This window comes from Protomyctophum parallelum (assembly GCF_964188405.1).
Source record: "Protomyctophum parallelum genome assembly, chromosome: 20".
Taxonomy (NCBI): domain Eukaryota; kingdom Metazoa; phylum Chordata; class Actinopteri; order Myctophiformes; family Myctophidae; genus Protomyctophum; species Protomyctophum parallelum.
Window position 1 is genome coordinate 18,313,402 of NC_139718.1, and position 16,919 is coordinate 18,330,320.

At 44.0% G+C, this 16,919-nt stretch overlaps 1 protein-coding gene across 1 annotated transcript in view; it reads right to left on the reverse strand.

The window, feature by feature from the left end:
* Positions 1–7,995: 7,995 nt before the first annotated feature.
* LOC310878077 (ALK tyrosine kinase receptor-like) overlaps positions 7,996–16,919 on the reverse strand; it is a 147,066-nt gene continuing 138,142 nt past the window's right edge. Inside the window, exons 24-25 of the mRNA XM_083792180.1 lie at positions 12,238–12,328; positions 7,996–11,591 (exon numbers count right to left, since the gene is read on the reverse strand). Of these exons, the coding sequence (XP_083648306.1) occupies positions 10,458–11,591; positions 12,238–12,328 (1,225 nt within the window). The 3' untranslated portion in view covers positions 7,996–10,457. The remainder of the gene's footprint in view (positions 11,592–12,237; positions 12,329–16,919) is intronic.

The window sequence follows — 16,919 nt, forward strand, 5'->3', positions numbered from 1 at the left end:
TACGTGTACCCAAAAGACACAGTAGCCTAGAAGTTGTCAACATAGCTACATACAATACTACAATGTATGTACTTACTCGTGCCTGACATTCCATCCACACCACCCAGTTATTTTTAGTAGGTTTCCAGACATCTGTCATGTGCGTCCAAAGCTGCGTTGTAACTTGTGGTGTTACCCGGTACATTATTGATTCGGCAGCCCTTGGAGGGGGGGGGGGGGGGGGGGGGGGATTTGTGGCAAGACAAGCGTCTCCTCCTCTGAGGTTGTTTTTTCTCTGTATACTCTCTCTGGTTCTGCGACATGATACAACCACAATAACAAACAAATGTGCATACAGGGGGTGTAGTCAACGTAGGTAGGTGGAACAGTGTCCGTGACGTGTGTGTATTGGGGCTGGTCTAGCTGCAGTGTGAAGAGACAAATGTAGTCCGGAAAGAATACGGAAAGTTGTCTGACGTCAGTGCCGATCGGATAATCTAAAACCAGAGATTACACAAAAAATAACACCAGGAATGTGTTCTAAATCTTATAAAGGTCATTGATATATATTTTTTTGCTAAAAGGGTGAAGTGTCCCTTTAAACGAGGTCAAACTCACCAACATTGCAGCTGTATGAAAAGCTTGAATTATCCTTTCAATCTGTAAAGCGTTTGTTTCATAAAAATCCACCATAGACATGTTATGAGCTACTTCCGTCAAGAAATTCCTTGCAGATTATTATTTTCTAAGCATCAGAGTTTGGAACCGCTCGTTATCAGTAAAGCAACCGCCTGCTACCTCCTGCCTTGTGTGCACATTCCAAACAGGTGGTAACGGCAAGGCCCGTTGAGTGATAGTCAACGAGCGCTTCCGAATGCCAACACTTGGAAAAATAATAATCACATGCAAGGAATTTTTGACAGGGAGTGGCTCATAACATGTCTATGGTGGATTTTTATGAAACAAACTTTGCAGCTGTACGAAAAGCTTGAATTATCCTCCAATTTTGGTGAGTTTGACATTTAATACAATTATATAGGACTTTTCTGTTTGGATGAATGGGCCGTCATTGGGAAGTTGCACCTAGTTAGCACCTTGCTGGCAAGATGGCCGCGGTCTGAATAAGGTAAAGTGGGACACTATGTGGGTAATATGTCTTTTTAGATATTTTAGCATGTCATGGACACTGGGCTCACTCTCTTCCTGGACTACATGTTGTCTCAGTAAGACAGCCCTCCCCCTATCCACAAGGAGGAGCAGTGCACCAAAGGCAAAGCATTATGGGAATTGTAGTCCGTGAAGGAAGTGAACCCAGTGTCCATGACATCATGGACACATTACCCACATAAAAACCCCAGGAAAGTGTTTGTCTACCAAACATCACTAAAATAAGATCTGGTTGCAAAAAATAAGATCTGGTTGCAAAAGGGGTGAAGTGTCCCTTTAATTTCTTTTTTGGTAAAGTATAAATGTAATTAATGCATATAATTAGTCATATCTGCCTCATGCTAAGATTTATTTTATGAACCCTAAAAAAGTATGGCTTTGTATTGTGTGAACATGTGTTCAACGTCAAACACGATTAGAATTGTCAAATCGCAGTCATTTGTAGGACAATGAATGGTCAACGTAACATGTTGTAATTGTAATGGTGACACAGCCCTAGTTTCTACTACAGCCACATGTAATCCAGGTACGTACCGTGGGGGGCCTTCCGTCGCTCGGTTGAAGATAAGCTGGTATTAATAGAGCCGCGAATGCTGTATGGCACATACGTCCCGAGCGCCGTTCGCCTCGTATAATCTCAGGGAGAGCGTTCTTGACACCGTTATACGTTTCAGCTCTCGGGGGCTCGCTGCATCAACTCCGTCCAGGTTCCATCTCCATGCCCCCTTTCCTGAGTAGACACTATTATACCAGCCATCTCCTGATGACTGCATCCAAGGTCACCGCATGACACCAAGGTCACATGATTCACCTGGAAGACACATACATAAACCAACATTAAACTCTATATCCAGATTTTACACATTGTAGAATTCATATAATATTAGGATGTTAAAAGGATAAAAAAAATAATCTTCAAAAATCTAAATTAAATACAACTTGAGTAAAAGTTTTTTTTTTAAAGGTATTGGCATAAAAATGTACTTCAAAATGACCAGAAATATATATGTCCCATTTGAAATGTTGGAAATTTGAAAATAGCAAATCTAGAAGTTCACAATGTGACGCATTGCAATGCATTGTGAGCTTGTAGATCAGCCACTTGTTTCAAATGGCCAAAATATGACAATGTAGGTTAGCCGCAATTTGCAACACTAGATTTCTTTTAATAAGGGGGAGATGCAATAGCCTCCAAATTGCATTTCCAATCTGCTTGTATTAAACAACGTTAGTTGCAAATTCCAGCTTTTACCCAGAGGTGAAAAACAGCATCACAATTTGGTCACATATGATCTACTTTCTGTCAAGAAATTCTGTGCAGGTGATGGAGTTTGGAAGCGCTTGTCGAAGTCACTGCGTACCACCTGTTTCACAATATGCAGGAGGCGGCAGCACGACCCGTTAATAAAACGAGTGCTTCCAAACTCCAACACTTATAAAAAAATATCAGAGCATGGAACTTCTTGACAGAAAGTAGCTCATAACATGTCATTTTTATGAAACAAACGTTTTGCAGATAGAAAGGATAATTTGCAATGTAATTTAATACAAACAGATTGCAAAAGCAATTTGGATCAATGGGAGGTTATGGACGGTATTGCAAGATCTACAAAGACACTAGTAGTTAAGTTTCCAAATAATAGTAGAGTATAAAAGTACAATACTGTCCACATGCAGTACTTCAGTAAATATAATGATTTACTTTTCACCACTGTTTAGTTTAGAACAATGTTTGCTTCTCAAAAAAAAAAAAGACAAAGACTCCTCAGATTGTTGTCACAACAAACCGCATCAACAGTTAATCAATAACCTGTTTAAGGAGGCTAAAACCCTCCATGTGCTTCTCAAACAAACACTAGTTTAAACAACATGTTTAGGAGGATTAAACCACTAGTTTAATTAAACAATAACCTGTTTAAGGAGGCTAAAACCTTCGGCTCCATGTGCTTCTCAAACAAACATCTCTTACCTTGAAACAGGGCGGACCCCAGACACCCTGCAGTGCGCATGCCCGTTCCTATTTAAGTCTAAATCCCCGCCCACTACAGGCTGTTCATCTATGACTATGTCACATGAAAGTCCGTCCGTCATTGGTCCCGATGGTCCGTCAGAGTGAATGGTTCAATCAATCAATCCACTGCAGCTGTGTGCGCCGCAAGCAAGCACGCCCACACACACACACACACACACACACACACACACACACACACACACACACACACACACACACACACACACACACACACACACACACACACACACACACACACACACACACACACACTGTAAGAGCCATTATGACCTAATGTTTTGCTGATTGACAGTGTCACTGCAGCTTGGTGAGTGTCTGGTCCAGCCCAGGTACTTAACCAGGCTCCTGATCAGGCACAGGTGTTGCCAGTGGCAGACGGTAGAGGCTAACAGTTTTCTACTGTGTTCAGGAGGACTGGTCGCCTGTGTTTGTTAGTGTTTCTTTCTGATTATTGTATCTGTATGTTATATAGGAAAATGACTGCGGAGAATAAAGCAAAGTTAAAGGTATATTCAGTGATTTCACTCAAAAAACCTTAGGTTTTGTTTTTGGCTGTGGGACCCAGCCTTTCGTCCAATCAGGACAGAGAGTCAAAAACGAAACCTAAGGTTTTTTGACCCCCAGGGGTTAACTGGGGACAGGGAGGAACTCCTTATATGGTCAGCACACTCTATAGTAGGGAGGATTATCACATCACAACAAAACAAAAAAATAAGTGATATTTGAATTAAGCGAAATCACTGAATATACCTTTAAACTCAACGGACATGTTTTGGAGATCAGTTTGTACTGGCACACGTAAGAGGCTAGAGCTTCCACCTGGCCGTCGGCAACCAGTAGTGACATTAAGTATAGGACTTTAGGCACTACACACACAGATAATACACTAAAGAGCATACACTCTCACTGAAGCCAGACCTAAGCGGAAAACCGTTTTGCGCTGCGGACAGAGGAAGCTGTCCGCAGCTTCTTTTTCCGGGTTTTTAGACAGCTAGTGGATGGAGAAAATGCTCCACTTCCGCGGACACCTTGCGCGATGGCCAGATTCCCGGAAACGCTTGTCAAGGAAATTGGGGTGGTTAAACATAGAAAACACCTCAGGGCAGCTATGTTTAAAACAACAGCTGTTACTATTTGCCTGAAGGCAGTTATTCTGCTCTGTTGTGACACAGCTGTTGTTTACTGTCTATTATAGAACCTTTATTATCTTAGACCTGCGTTTGACTTCTCCACCTGTTAAATCAGTGTTGCCTTAAGACGTTTCCTTTGGTTAGGGGTAGGGGAGGTGGAGACTAAGTTCAGTATATGAAGGCTCTCGCTCTAATGTATGTGGTGACACACGGCTGGTTTTTCCATACATGTCATCCTGTACTACTGGTATACATTGACTGTAAGTGTGTGTTTCCTTGCGGTACCTCAATTATATCACTCAAGCTTTAAAACGTTTCCTGCCTCAATTGATTTGTCTCTTCTCTTTACTGAATTGAGTTCCCAATACAGATTTGCATGGACACGCTCTCCTCCGCGTCAGATGTAAGCTGCAGACAAGCATAAAAATCACACCTGTGTGAACCGAGTGGTGCAACTCCCCTCTCTCCCCCCTCCTCTCTCTCTCTCTGTTTCTGTGCTGCGTGTGCAGCCTCACAGACCGTGGCAGTCAGAAGTTGGATTTGCGTCCAGCAGGTGGCAGCCATGTCACATACTTCTCTCGTTCCAATTTCACGCATGCGCACACCACTCGTGCTCACACATACATATAGGTATACATACATACAAACAGGTACACGGACATTGCTGGATGTAGGAGTACCACTCAAAAATGAAGCGTGTCACCCGGCAGTGATAGGCACTAGCCAATGGAACAGATGCAGCCTGCAGCCCATCCACTGGGCGGGTTTTCCCTTGTAGTTTTCTTCTTTCACGGAGTCAAACGCCCCCTGGGAGGGAATTGTGAAGCCATGTCGAGGGATACAGGGAGACATCTGGGCAGTGGGCACCTCGAAGTAACATTCTGTCCAAATTGTTAACAAAACATTGAAAAATCGTCTGAAGAAATGTAAAGCAGTGGTTCTCATGTTTGCTTCAGATCACCCCTGTAATCTTTTCATCCATGGCACCCCTGGCTGAATTACATTGTCATTTACTGTAACCCTGATCCATGATGACATTGAAAATAACTTTATACTTTATAAAATAGCCCGTTCTCTTCAGCCTCCACAGCCCTCCTCATCATCATCCTGGTGGTCTAGTGGTTAGGATTCGGCGCTCTCACTGCCGCGGCCTGGGTTCGATTCCCGGTCAGGGAACACTGTTTTATGATGAATTCCTGTTCTGTTCTTTAACTATATAGAAGTGTCTATTTGTACGTCTCTAAATGTTTTGATGAATTGAACAATGTGGACCCTGTTGTAAACAAGTGTAATGCTTAATTGGGTCGTCCACTCACAGTTCAGTGTTATCGAATTCTTAGGAACTTGCCATCTGAAAATATGTAGTGCCAGGTGCTCCAGTCCCCACAAATGTTTTTGTCAAGATTCTTCAAGATGTTGTGGCCAGGGATAGTAGCTGTGACCTCCTCCTGTTTACCAGAGCCCTGTTTCCATTGTGCTCAAAACGTCTCCATAAATAATCCAGACAAGCATCAGCACAACAATCAATAATACCTGTATATAAAAACCTGTACATTAAAAAATGAATGTCATTTTTTGACACCAAACCAGGCAGTAGCACGCAGTAAACAGAACATACAGTGGTCATATTATATAGTAATTTATTCATTTTGGCGAATGTCGTCTGAAGGGCAAATTACAGCTTTTACCAGAGTCATAGTACAATACTTTTGTAATTACAACATTTTACAGATGCAGTTCAGTTTGTCTTTTTACACAAAATGGAGATGAGCTGCGAAGGAAACACAGAATTATGCGTCACACATCGTACATAAGAGGAAGCAAAATAGCATTTTCTTTAAGCCATTTAGACCTGAGGCCGTGTCTGTGTCACCTTAGCTTTTAACCACTTTAACCATTATTTTAAACTTTCGCCGTTGAAAAATCGTGAAAATGGGTGCAAAACTTTGAATCTTTATATATTCTTTCACAGCGAACGTTTTAAACTAAAATATTTGCCCCTGGAACAACATATTTGGCGGCCAAATACAGATAATTCTGGCATCCTTGACATTAATATAGTTTGAGAACCACAGACATAGAAACAGGTTTTTCTGAAAAAAATCAGGATTTAGAAGACATTTGTAGAATCTGTTCTCAGGTCTTAATGGATGGATTCGATTAGGCACTGTCTGGTCGACAAATAAAGCCGAGATTCATACTTGTGTGCCGGCGTCGTGCACAAAAAATAGCTGTTGTACAAGCTGAAAACATGCGTCACGGAAATAGAAGATCTCAGAGCTCACAAAGCAACACACCGTGACATGTTGAGAGCTTGCAGATCTGCTGTTTTCGGTGCGCAACCCTGGTTGTAATGTCAGCTTTAAATTGTCTTCAGTGAGTCTATCAGTGGTGATTTTCAGTAGAGGCTAGGATGGGGTTGATGTCGGGAAACTGTGGAGAAAGTTTAAAATAAGAATTATCTGCACGAATACTTTTGCATGGGAAGAGAACACTTCCCGCGTACACCCAGTCCTTTCACTAGTGTCTTGTCTTCTTGTTTCCAACTTACACCTTCAATATCTTCACTGTCAGGCAGAAACCTTGTACGTCTTGTACGTTTTCTTGTAAAATAATGCCCTACTTCGTCATACAAGAGTGTTGCAGAAAAGCAGCGAAAATAGCCGAGCTTGCACCTATTTTCACCATTTTCAATTTTCTACCAAACAGCGACAATATAAAATATAGATTTGGTTAGTTTAGGGATCACAGAGTGCTTTCAGGTAGCCATTAGAACGTCAGATCTGCTCGGCACAAATGGGACAGAGGCTTTAAGTAATGCATTCGGAAAAGAAAATGTCACAAAAAGTCCCTGCCTCGACCGCATCAATTCAATGCATACTACTTTCAAGATAAGACATTTTTCAAACAATAGTGGAGTCTGTGAAGTACACATTTTCAAGGGGCCATTACATATCCTCTGCAGTGAAAGAAAGATGATGTCGACAATGACTTATATTGTTTTATCTCTCTCTCCCACCTTTGCCTCTCTCTCTCTGCACCCAATGGCAAAGAGCCGTACAGTACCAGGCTGGTGGTGGAGTGGTGGACATTACCCGAGTACTCTAGCCTACTTAGACACGAGATCTGACCTTTTCACACTTTCCTGGTAAAGTGTAAAAGGAGACCATTTCATAAACCCCTTTCTCCATGACAAGGCTTGGACTTTCCACTGAATTTGAAACATTAGAAACGTTGGAATGTCACACGTGTTTGTTGAGCATTGTAGTTTACTTGAATATTTGTATTTTTGGATAATTCAATAAAGACAAATATTATACTTTTGACTCCACTACATTTCTAACCCTGTAAGACCCAGCATTGCTTTTCGGTAACATTTTTATTTTAATTAATTAATTATTTATCATATATCATATATATATCATCATTGATGTCCATTGCAATGCCATTGGTCATGATATTTGCATATAAATACCCCCCCCCCAGAGGCTGAAATTCACACAAATAAAACATTTCTGGACTAACCTATGACATTTGACCTTTAACCCTAATAAAAGTAAGTAAAATAATTGTAATATATGTTTTTTTTGTTATCATTAGAATGTCTAGAACATGTTTTTATTCATTATTGTGAAAGATATCCCCCAAATGTAAATTATTAATTTATTTTATTATTTAATAATTATTATATAATTGTTATAAATGTGCATAACATTTTCATCAAACCTTTATTTTTATTTATTTTTAACATTTTTTAACACAAGTCCTAGTAGTACAACGTAGTAGTAAGGTTGAAATCTCTTTTTTGCAAGTAGAAATATATCCGGGTCTTACAGGGCTAAGAAGAGGAAAACGTACATTATGAATTAAGTATACTTATTTAGCCCTATTGGAAATATAGTGACAATAGCCGATCTATAAGCTCACAATGCGTTGTGATTCGACAGCTTGTGAGCTTTCATATGTGCTGTTAACAATCGAACCTCTGGAAAATATTTCAATACAGCAATTAAAAAGAACTGCACTTTGTAAGTTATAGTTTTGAATACTACATTTTCATTTGTATTATTTTACAGCAAGTACTCCAGTACTTTAATTCAATGGAAATTTGGCAGAGCAACTTGTAGTCGAGTATTATTTGACCAGGAGAATCTATATTGTTCTCAAGTATGGGGGTTGAGTACTTTGTCCACCACTGGAGGCATCAGACAGTGAAATGACCACACTGGTGACAGCTGGTAGTTTTTACTCTTTTCAGTCGACACTACAAATTCAAATCTCTAGTTTAACGACTCAAAACCCTATATGGTTGACCGGAGACTCTCAGGGCTCTGTACTAGTGGCCTTTCTGTTCTGTGAGCTTGTCGATCTGCCGTTTCCTGCGGAAGCTTTCGCCACAATACGGATGTAAAGTAAAGTGAACACGAGTGCGGATGTACTGGAAAATAAGTGTTGATTTTTAAAGAGCATGTCCATTCATAATTTACAGAGCCTCTTCCATAAAAAACAAAAATTAAAAATAAGAATGAATAAATAAACAAGCAGGCAAGCAAACATCAACAAACACAGGTTTACTTTCCCAGTCTTTTTTTTCCCGTTCATTTGTTTGTTTAAGAAAAAAAAAAGTCTCTGGTATCCAGTTGTCTGATTCTGCGATATTCTTCAAAAATAGTTTGATAGCAAGTTATTTATCATGGTGTGGAATCCAAAAGGAAATGGACACGATGGGCGTGACCAAAAAAGACTAGGGACAAGAACCACTTAGCAGGGAGAGAGAGTTGAAGATGACATATGTATAAAATTGTAGATTAAACCTTCTTATACATTTCTTAGATGTGTATGTGTATTTTCAGAAAGTTAACCACTTTAATAAACTTGTACTTAATCTGCTCTTTCCCCCCCTTCACAAAACCTCTTTGCCGAACATGGCCGATCTGCTATTTTCGGCTAATGACCCCCCCCAAAAAAGGGATGCTAGGGTTCCTATCGCACAAAGATTTGGCGGCCCCCCTGTTGCCCCCTGAACTAGAGAGGGTGGCAGAAAAGTTACCACTTAAGCCTCATATAAAAACAAATAAAAAAAAACATTTGCGAGATCTACAAGCTCACTCTGTCACATCTTGACACGGCGTGAGCTTGTAGAGCGACTATTTTCAAAAATATGAACGCCTTTGAAAATGTTCGCCTATTATGCCCAAAATAGGGACGCCTAATGATTGAATGGTTGCAGATAAAGAAAAACGTGACTACAGATGGATGGTTGTGGATAGAGATGCTCTCAGCGGCGATCCAAAATCAGATTTATCATCAAACAACGTTCAGAGGTGTCGAAAATGTGCATAAATGAACAGAAATTGAGGTTAAACGCGAAGCCCAAACCCAAACGGCGCCCCCTGGATGTTCGTGGCTTTGCGAGGAGGGAATCGAACAGACATGTTGGCTGGCAGCCAGAGTCAGCTCAGCGGAGGGCTATGGTCAAAACAAATGATGATCGAGAGTCTTAATTCAATCTGCCAAAATATAGAAATTTGTATCCTCGTAGTTGGAACGTGGTTATACAGGATAGGCTGCTTCACTCGTCCATACGGCAGTCTTAGCAAACACACGGCAAATAGATTATGCTTGCTCATGTCCCATTTCCCAAGGATGAAAAGGTCCCCTCCTCGTTTCTGTGTCGAGACAAACTCTCATCTTTCCCTTCAACTTGAACTCACTCACGTTCATATTCCATCCAGCGTTGAAAAAATAGGTTTCTGTTCTTGTTTTTTTTGTTTGAGTTTTTACTCAAAAACTAGGTCTAAGTCGTTTGTCTGCCAAAAAGTATTTTTATATTTTGTATTTTTTTTTCTCCAAAGTTCTCTTGATGTGCTTTAGCATCCACCGGCAATTTTTAAAACACCACCCCACTGGAAGAGATCGCTGCATGGGACAAGATCCGACAAGCGAGCCTGTCCCTCTCCAAACGTGGGCACAAGGGGGACACACCGAGATGACCAGAGAGGAGGAGGGGTGGGTGTGAGGGAGGGAGGGGGTGTGAGGGGGGTTCCTCTGTCCAGACACAGTGTTTTCGTCCTGTGCTTCCGGTATACACAGTTTCTCTAAAGGATCGGGACTGAGACAAAGGACGTAGTATAAGTAGGCATTTTGGGCTAAAGCACGGTGGCGTTATGGCCCTCCATCCTGGGCAACCTGGGGTCCTGTACCGTCCCCATGGTGACCAACAGCGGGCGGCTGTCCTCGGACACGCCCGAGCGGCCCAGGGACACCGAGGCAGGAACGGAGGCGCCCCTCTGGAGGAGGGGCCCCGAGGAGGTGGTGGCGGCGGGTGCTTGGATAGCGGGCGGCGGGGGGTTGTTGTTGGGGCCGGGGTGGGAGGTGTCCAGAGGCAGGCCCTGCTCCTGGTAGCCGTAGCCGATGTTCCCGCAGGGGAAGCGCCGCAGTCTGTAGAGGGGGACCGGCGGCAGCGTGGCCGAATCCAAGAGCAGCGGGGACTGGCCGGCGGCCGGCGGGGGAGGCAGCAGGGGTCGGCACATGCCCTGCTGCTGCTGCTGTTGGTGGTGCAGCAGCTGCAGCTGGTGGTGCTGGTGGTGGTGCTGCTGGAACTGCTTGTGCTGCTGGTGCTGCAGACCCAGGGCGCCCGCCGCCTCCGCCACCGTCCGCCCGTGCACCATGTGCTCCTGGCCCTCGCCGGGCACCCTGCTGCCGCCGCCGCCCCCCGGCCCTCCCGCCAGCCCCCCCGCCTGCCTCTGATGCTGCTGCTGATGCTGCTTCTGCTGCTGCTGCTGGAGGAACCAGGAGCCGTAGGTGGGGTTCCACAGGCTGGTGGGCTTCCCGCTGCCGCGGCCCCCGTCCTTCTCCAGGGGCAGGCCCTGGCTGAACGCCAGGTTGACGTGGCCCCCGTCGGGCGGCTGCGCGGCGAAGACGTGCGGGCCCTTGTTGGCGGCGAACGCCGAGCCGGATGTGGAGGAGGAGGATGTGACCGTGGTGGCCGTGATGATGGAGGCTGACGTCTGTGGTGGGCGGGACTGCTGGGGGAGCGGGTAGGGCTTCATGGCCTCCGAGGCGGCGGAGGAGGAGGGTTCGGCCGCCTGCGGGGTTGTTTCCTCCACGGGGTAGGAGGGAGGAGGAGGCGGGGGGTCCCCCCCCTCCCCGTCGGGGGTCTGGCCGTTCACCAGCAGGGACGGGGCGGCCGAGGGGTCGTCGGGGCGCATGGGGACACGTTCTTCTTCCTCCGGAGCCGGCCCGTACTCCACGGGCAACGGCACGGTCACCACGTCAGGGTCCTGCAGAGGGGGGAGGGGGGTGTTGGGAGCATCAACATACTGTAAATTTAACCCTGAGGCCATTTCCACCTGTCGACTATAACCGCGCGTCACCAGGCTTCGGAGGAACGCCTCATCTGCGTTACTAAAATCGATGTGTGATCCGGTCTAGGTGTGGTTTAGACCCGATGATAAAAAACTCAACAAAGCGTTGCTTTGTTTTGGTCCCCCCCCCGTTTGTTTTTAGTCACGCTATAGTTGCCATGAGTTGGAATAAAAGATGGATATACCAAACAAACTATTCCAAGAAGTATAAAGAAACGTGTCGGATCCATATGCCGGGCTGAGGCTTTTATTTGTTAGGCCCTAAAATAATGATGCCCTACTTGGATCGGGGGGAATTATTTAGGGTATTTTTCATTCCAGTTTGAGGGTTCCAGCCTGATGACTACAAACCAGTGACTAAAAAATGACGTAAGATATCACCCGCTCCCGACCGGATCATAAACCCTGAAAGGAATGCTTCCCCATCCCCAGGCTCGGCCATCAGGCTGTTCAACACATTGCACTAGTGCAGGGACGCACAGCAGCCGGGTGCTACTGGTGATGAGGCCAGTATATTCTCCAGTGTCGACAGGAAGGAGGCGGGGGTTCAATGGGGTGTTACCTGTAAGCAGTAGTCGATCCTCTCCAGGATTGTGGAGAAGTTAGGTCTGTCCTCAGGCTGATGCTGCCAACTCTGAGTCATTATCCGGTACCTGGTGGGAACACAGAGACACGTTTACTTTGTATTGCTGCTGTATACTTAAACCTATAAAACCTTACATATATATAACCCTAACCGTAAACCGAACCTCAATCGTCCCCAAATCATTATAAAACAACCGTTTCTCTTGTGAAGACGAGGAAAGAAATTATCCTCACAAGGTCTATTTCTAGACATTAAGTCCTCACAAGTATGGAAATACAAGCGTGTGCACACATTTTCCCTCTCTTTTATATCACGCCTACAGTCAAACCCAGAAGCCAGTCATCATCACTGCCATGCCTATGCTTGACAGGCCAAACAGTGGCACACACCTCTCTATGGAAAACACTGTTATTATTATTAGTGTAACCCCTGCTGCCAGCTTGAGTGATTGCCGCGGAGGTGGAGGAGCACGGAAAGATGATGTCAAATCTAGACTGATACTGACTTACTGTTCTTTCGCTTTTCTTGTCCCTTCCTTTCTTTAACTGTAACTATGCAGAGCAGCCATATTGGAAAGAAATTGGGGCCTCTTCTTTCCTTCACAGGTCTTACCAATGATACTAATTGATTGATTGAATACTTTATTAGTCAGAAATGTAAAAACTACAGAGTACAGTCAAACACTTAAGGCCTATTCATAGTTTGGATTTTCGGTGGTGAGGTGACCACCGCTCCGGTGGTGAGCTGACCACCGGAGCTGAAATAACGTTGAGTAAAAACAGAGAGAAGAGCTGGAGCGGTGGCGGTGGTTTGCTCTTCACCGCGGCTCGTGACGTCATGTTGTAGTTCGGTGGTCACCTAACCACCGAAAATCCAGACTATGTATGAGCCTTAGTCTAAAAAGATATCGCCAAAAACAAATCCTTGCGGTCTTGTTTCCACACACGCTTGGCTCACTCTGCTACACCAGTGGGTCTCAAAGTGTGGTCCAGGTACCTTCATGGTTCCTTGAAGGGGTTCCAAATTGACCCTTACGGGTGTGTATAACTCAGAGTGTACAAATGGAACCATGATGCAAAAAGTACATTATTTTACTTAAGTAAAAGTATCAATACTGCAGTGCCTATAAACACAAAAATAGTGATGCCAGGATTAAAGTTGTTAGGCCTGGCTGTAGATAGCATTTCATACAGACTTAGCATGCATGTTACGTAGACAGCACTAGAATTGTATTTTATGTAGTCATAGCATATATGTATAGCTATATATGTATAGCATAGTATAGTATGTATAGTTTATATGTATAGTTTCATTATATAGTGTGGGAGGTCGGGTGGGAAACAGGACTCAGAGAGCAGTGTCAGGGGTTAGACGCACGGTGGCGCCCCTGGGTTTATTTCAGTTCAGTTCAAACAAAAGTCAGTTTTGTACATCAGAATTCAACAGACAACAATCTTTCTTGAGGTCCGGTCTTCTAGGAGGGTTACAACACTGCAGAGGATGAGAGGGGTGGTTAGCAACGGTCAGAGCACAAGGTGAGTACCGGGTTGGGGCCTGAGACTCCGTTCTAGGCAATCTACCAACTAGACTTTTCTCTAACTTTCCTCTTCTTCTTTTCCTTTCTCAGGGACCAGAGGGCGCCAGGAGGCTCCCCTGGAGGTTGGTAAGGTGTTAGGTAGGTTTCTCTATCCTCAGGGCTCAGAAGGGTACTTTAGAGTAGAAGTACTCGGATACAATGTAGGGGAGTAATCAGAGTAAAAATACTTGGTTCGGGTCCGGGTGAGTATGCAACCTAGGGCCCCTTAGGCTCGGCCGACGGGTAGGTACACAAGCATTTATACTCTGATTTCTCTCTATATACTGGGGTTGCCGTAGCTGTACGTTACAGGCAGGCAGTGTGTACAGAAAAACAGCACTATATTTCTAGTCACACTCTCGGTCTTCTTTCACCGGAGGACGGTAGGGCTCTCGCCAACTTAAAGTCTTTTAGGGGTCAAACTAAACACAAACAACCTGTCTTCGTTCACAGGGGTAATGTGACACTTTAACTAGAAGGTACAGCCTTGGATAAACATCTACAAGATCCTCTTCGTTCACATTCTTCAGCGCTAGTGTGACACAGGTAACTATACGTCTTTTCTTCAGTTAACGTCAACAAGGTGCTCTGCAGATAACATCAACAAGGTGCTCTTCATTCACAGTTCTTCTTATTATCCTTAGCTTCTCAAGCGTCGGCCAGTGCCTCTTCTTAGTCAACGTGTGATATTGAAAGAACGCTTGTCTTACTGTGACCTTAACGTGCGGTGGTCTGCCGGTGGATACGAGGGTCCCGTCTTCTGCTACTCGTCGCCAGACCGAGTCAGGAGGGTCTCCAGCCAGGTATGCACGGCTTTCCAAGTGACACTGGTCTAGGGGGGACACACACTCCCGTGTGCGCTTCCAGCCCCACTCCTACAAGCCATCCAACGCCAAGTGGACGGCATATGCTGCCTGTGTGTCTTGGTGTGTAGCAGCGAGTGATACTGCTAGATGTGAGGGTCGTTTATAAAGGGCGCGGCTGACAGGTTGCGGCTGCGGTTAATTGCTAATACGGGCGGCGGCTGGAATTAGGCGCAGCTGCTTTAGGACTGCTCTGGGATAATAGACAGCATCTATGACTTGGCCGTGGGCGTGCCGCGACGGCGCTTGTCTGGTTGCCATAGAGACGCGCCCCTCCCACTGTGGCGAGACCTGACACACTCCACAATAGATATTCCACGGTTACGTTCTTAGCTTACGCATGTTCATGATAACTACTTTTTATGTATGTGATGTATTGCCATGCTTTTTGTTCTTGCTTAATGTGAGTCGCTCTGGATGAAGAGCGTCTGCTAAATGCCTAAATTGTAAATTGTGGTATTTATATTACTCAATGAAAAGTATGAATGAGATTTGAGTAAATATTAACTACTTTGGATTGACAGGTTCTTTGGACATATAAGGTGGCCGCCTGACAGACGAGATATATAGCCTATACTGCACACATACTGTATAAAATGTATCATATGGAAAGAGGATTAAGCTTCAATCCTTACCTGAAGGGAGTCAAATAGAGAAATAAGTGATATATGCACAGTGCACACACGTGCGCGTGCGCATGTGTGCGTGTGTGCGTGTGCATGTGTGTGTGTATCACTATACTCGTTGTAGCCAAATGTCCCCACAAGTATAGTAGAATTTGAGAAATAGACATTTGTGAGGACCATTTTCTTGTCCAGGATTAGACTTAGCAATTAGGAAAACGACTGAGGTTGGGGTAGAGTTAAGTTTAAGGCTAGCTTATTTTTGGTTATGCATTGATTTATAGCCTACTTAGTTGCATGCTATTTTCACCTTTAGTTAAAGGGTCATAACTCGGGTGTAGAAATGGCAATATAATATAATAATAATTTTAAAACGGCATTATAAAATTGCCGTCCTGAAATGTTCATGTCCTCAGAAGTACAGCAATACAAACGCGTCAATGTGAGTAATGTGTGTCAGAACTGAGCGAGAGTAATGTGTACAAAACACTCAGTAGGAACTGGAAGTGACAACCTGGAACCCTCGCATCTCCATATTTCAACTTGTCATGTTTTATTTTCCCTCCATAACTTAATGCCCTACTTTCGGCATATTAAAGTGGAACAAATAGCTGATGTACAAGGTCACAATGTGAGCTTGTAAATTTTCTGTATTTCTCAGCGTTTTTTTGCCCTTTTACTGAAAAAAACACAGCAGCATGCAAACAGCTTTATTCTAAGTTATTTTCCATTTTCTGAAAACGTATAGTTTTGGAGTCTGGGCATACAAGCGTTCCACCCTTTGGTGTAATACACGTGTACACTCAGGAGTTTAAATGACAACTGAGGAGTTTAGAGTGTAGTCGTCAACATGCATGCTCATGCATATCATGCACTTTAAACTGATGTGTTTCTGTGTTACTGTATACATGCCGGTCCATTTTTGGATATCATTTTTTTGTATATGTGTTGTTAAATTAACACTAAGGATTTTGCGGCATGGCATTCCTTCTTTTTTTTTACACTCGCCTGCATGATAGCGGTGAACGAGCTGTTGCATGCTGAACTTCTGTGTGTGTGTGTGTGTGTGTGTGTGTGTGTGTGTGTGTGTGTGTGTGTGTGTGTGTGTGTGTGTGTGTGTGTGTGTGTGTGTGTGAGCGCGTGCGCACGCTTGCAATGATTAATTGGACCACATGGGATAACATTTCCAGCCTCGTGAGGGACAGCAGGCAATATACTGTGTGTGTGCGTGCGTGTGTGCGTGCGTGAGACATAGCATGATACTGTTTTAATTGCATGTACGCTGATGATCTGCCAGATCATCAGCATACATGCAATTAAAACAGTTGAATATCCTAGTAACTCCACTGTGAATGTGCAATAACCTTGCATACTATGCACTTTTGACTGCTATTTGCCCTGTGTTTATTTGCTGCTAATATTGAACCAGTTCAGACAGAGTGTTTCCACTGAAAATCAATTTGTTCAGAATCAAAAATGTTGGTGCAATGTTGGTGCAAAACTGGAACCAAAAAATGGCCGCCGGTTCAGTTAAAAGCACCAATAAGGTTCCAAGAATCTAGAAAGGAAACAATTCTAGAAACAAAGTTCTTTTGG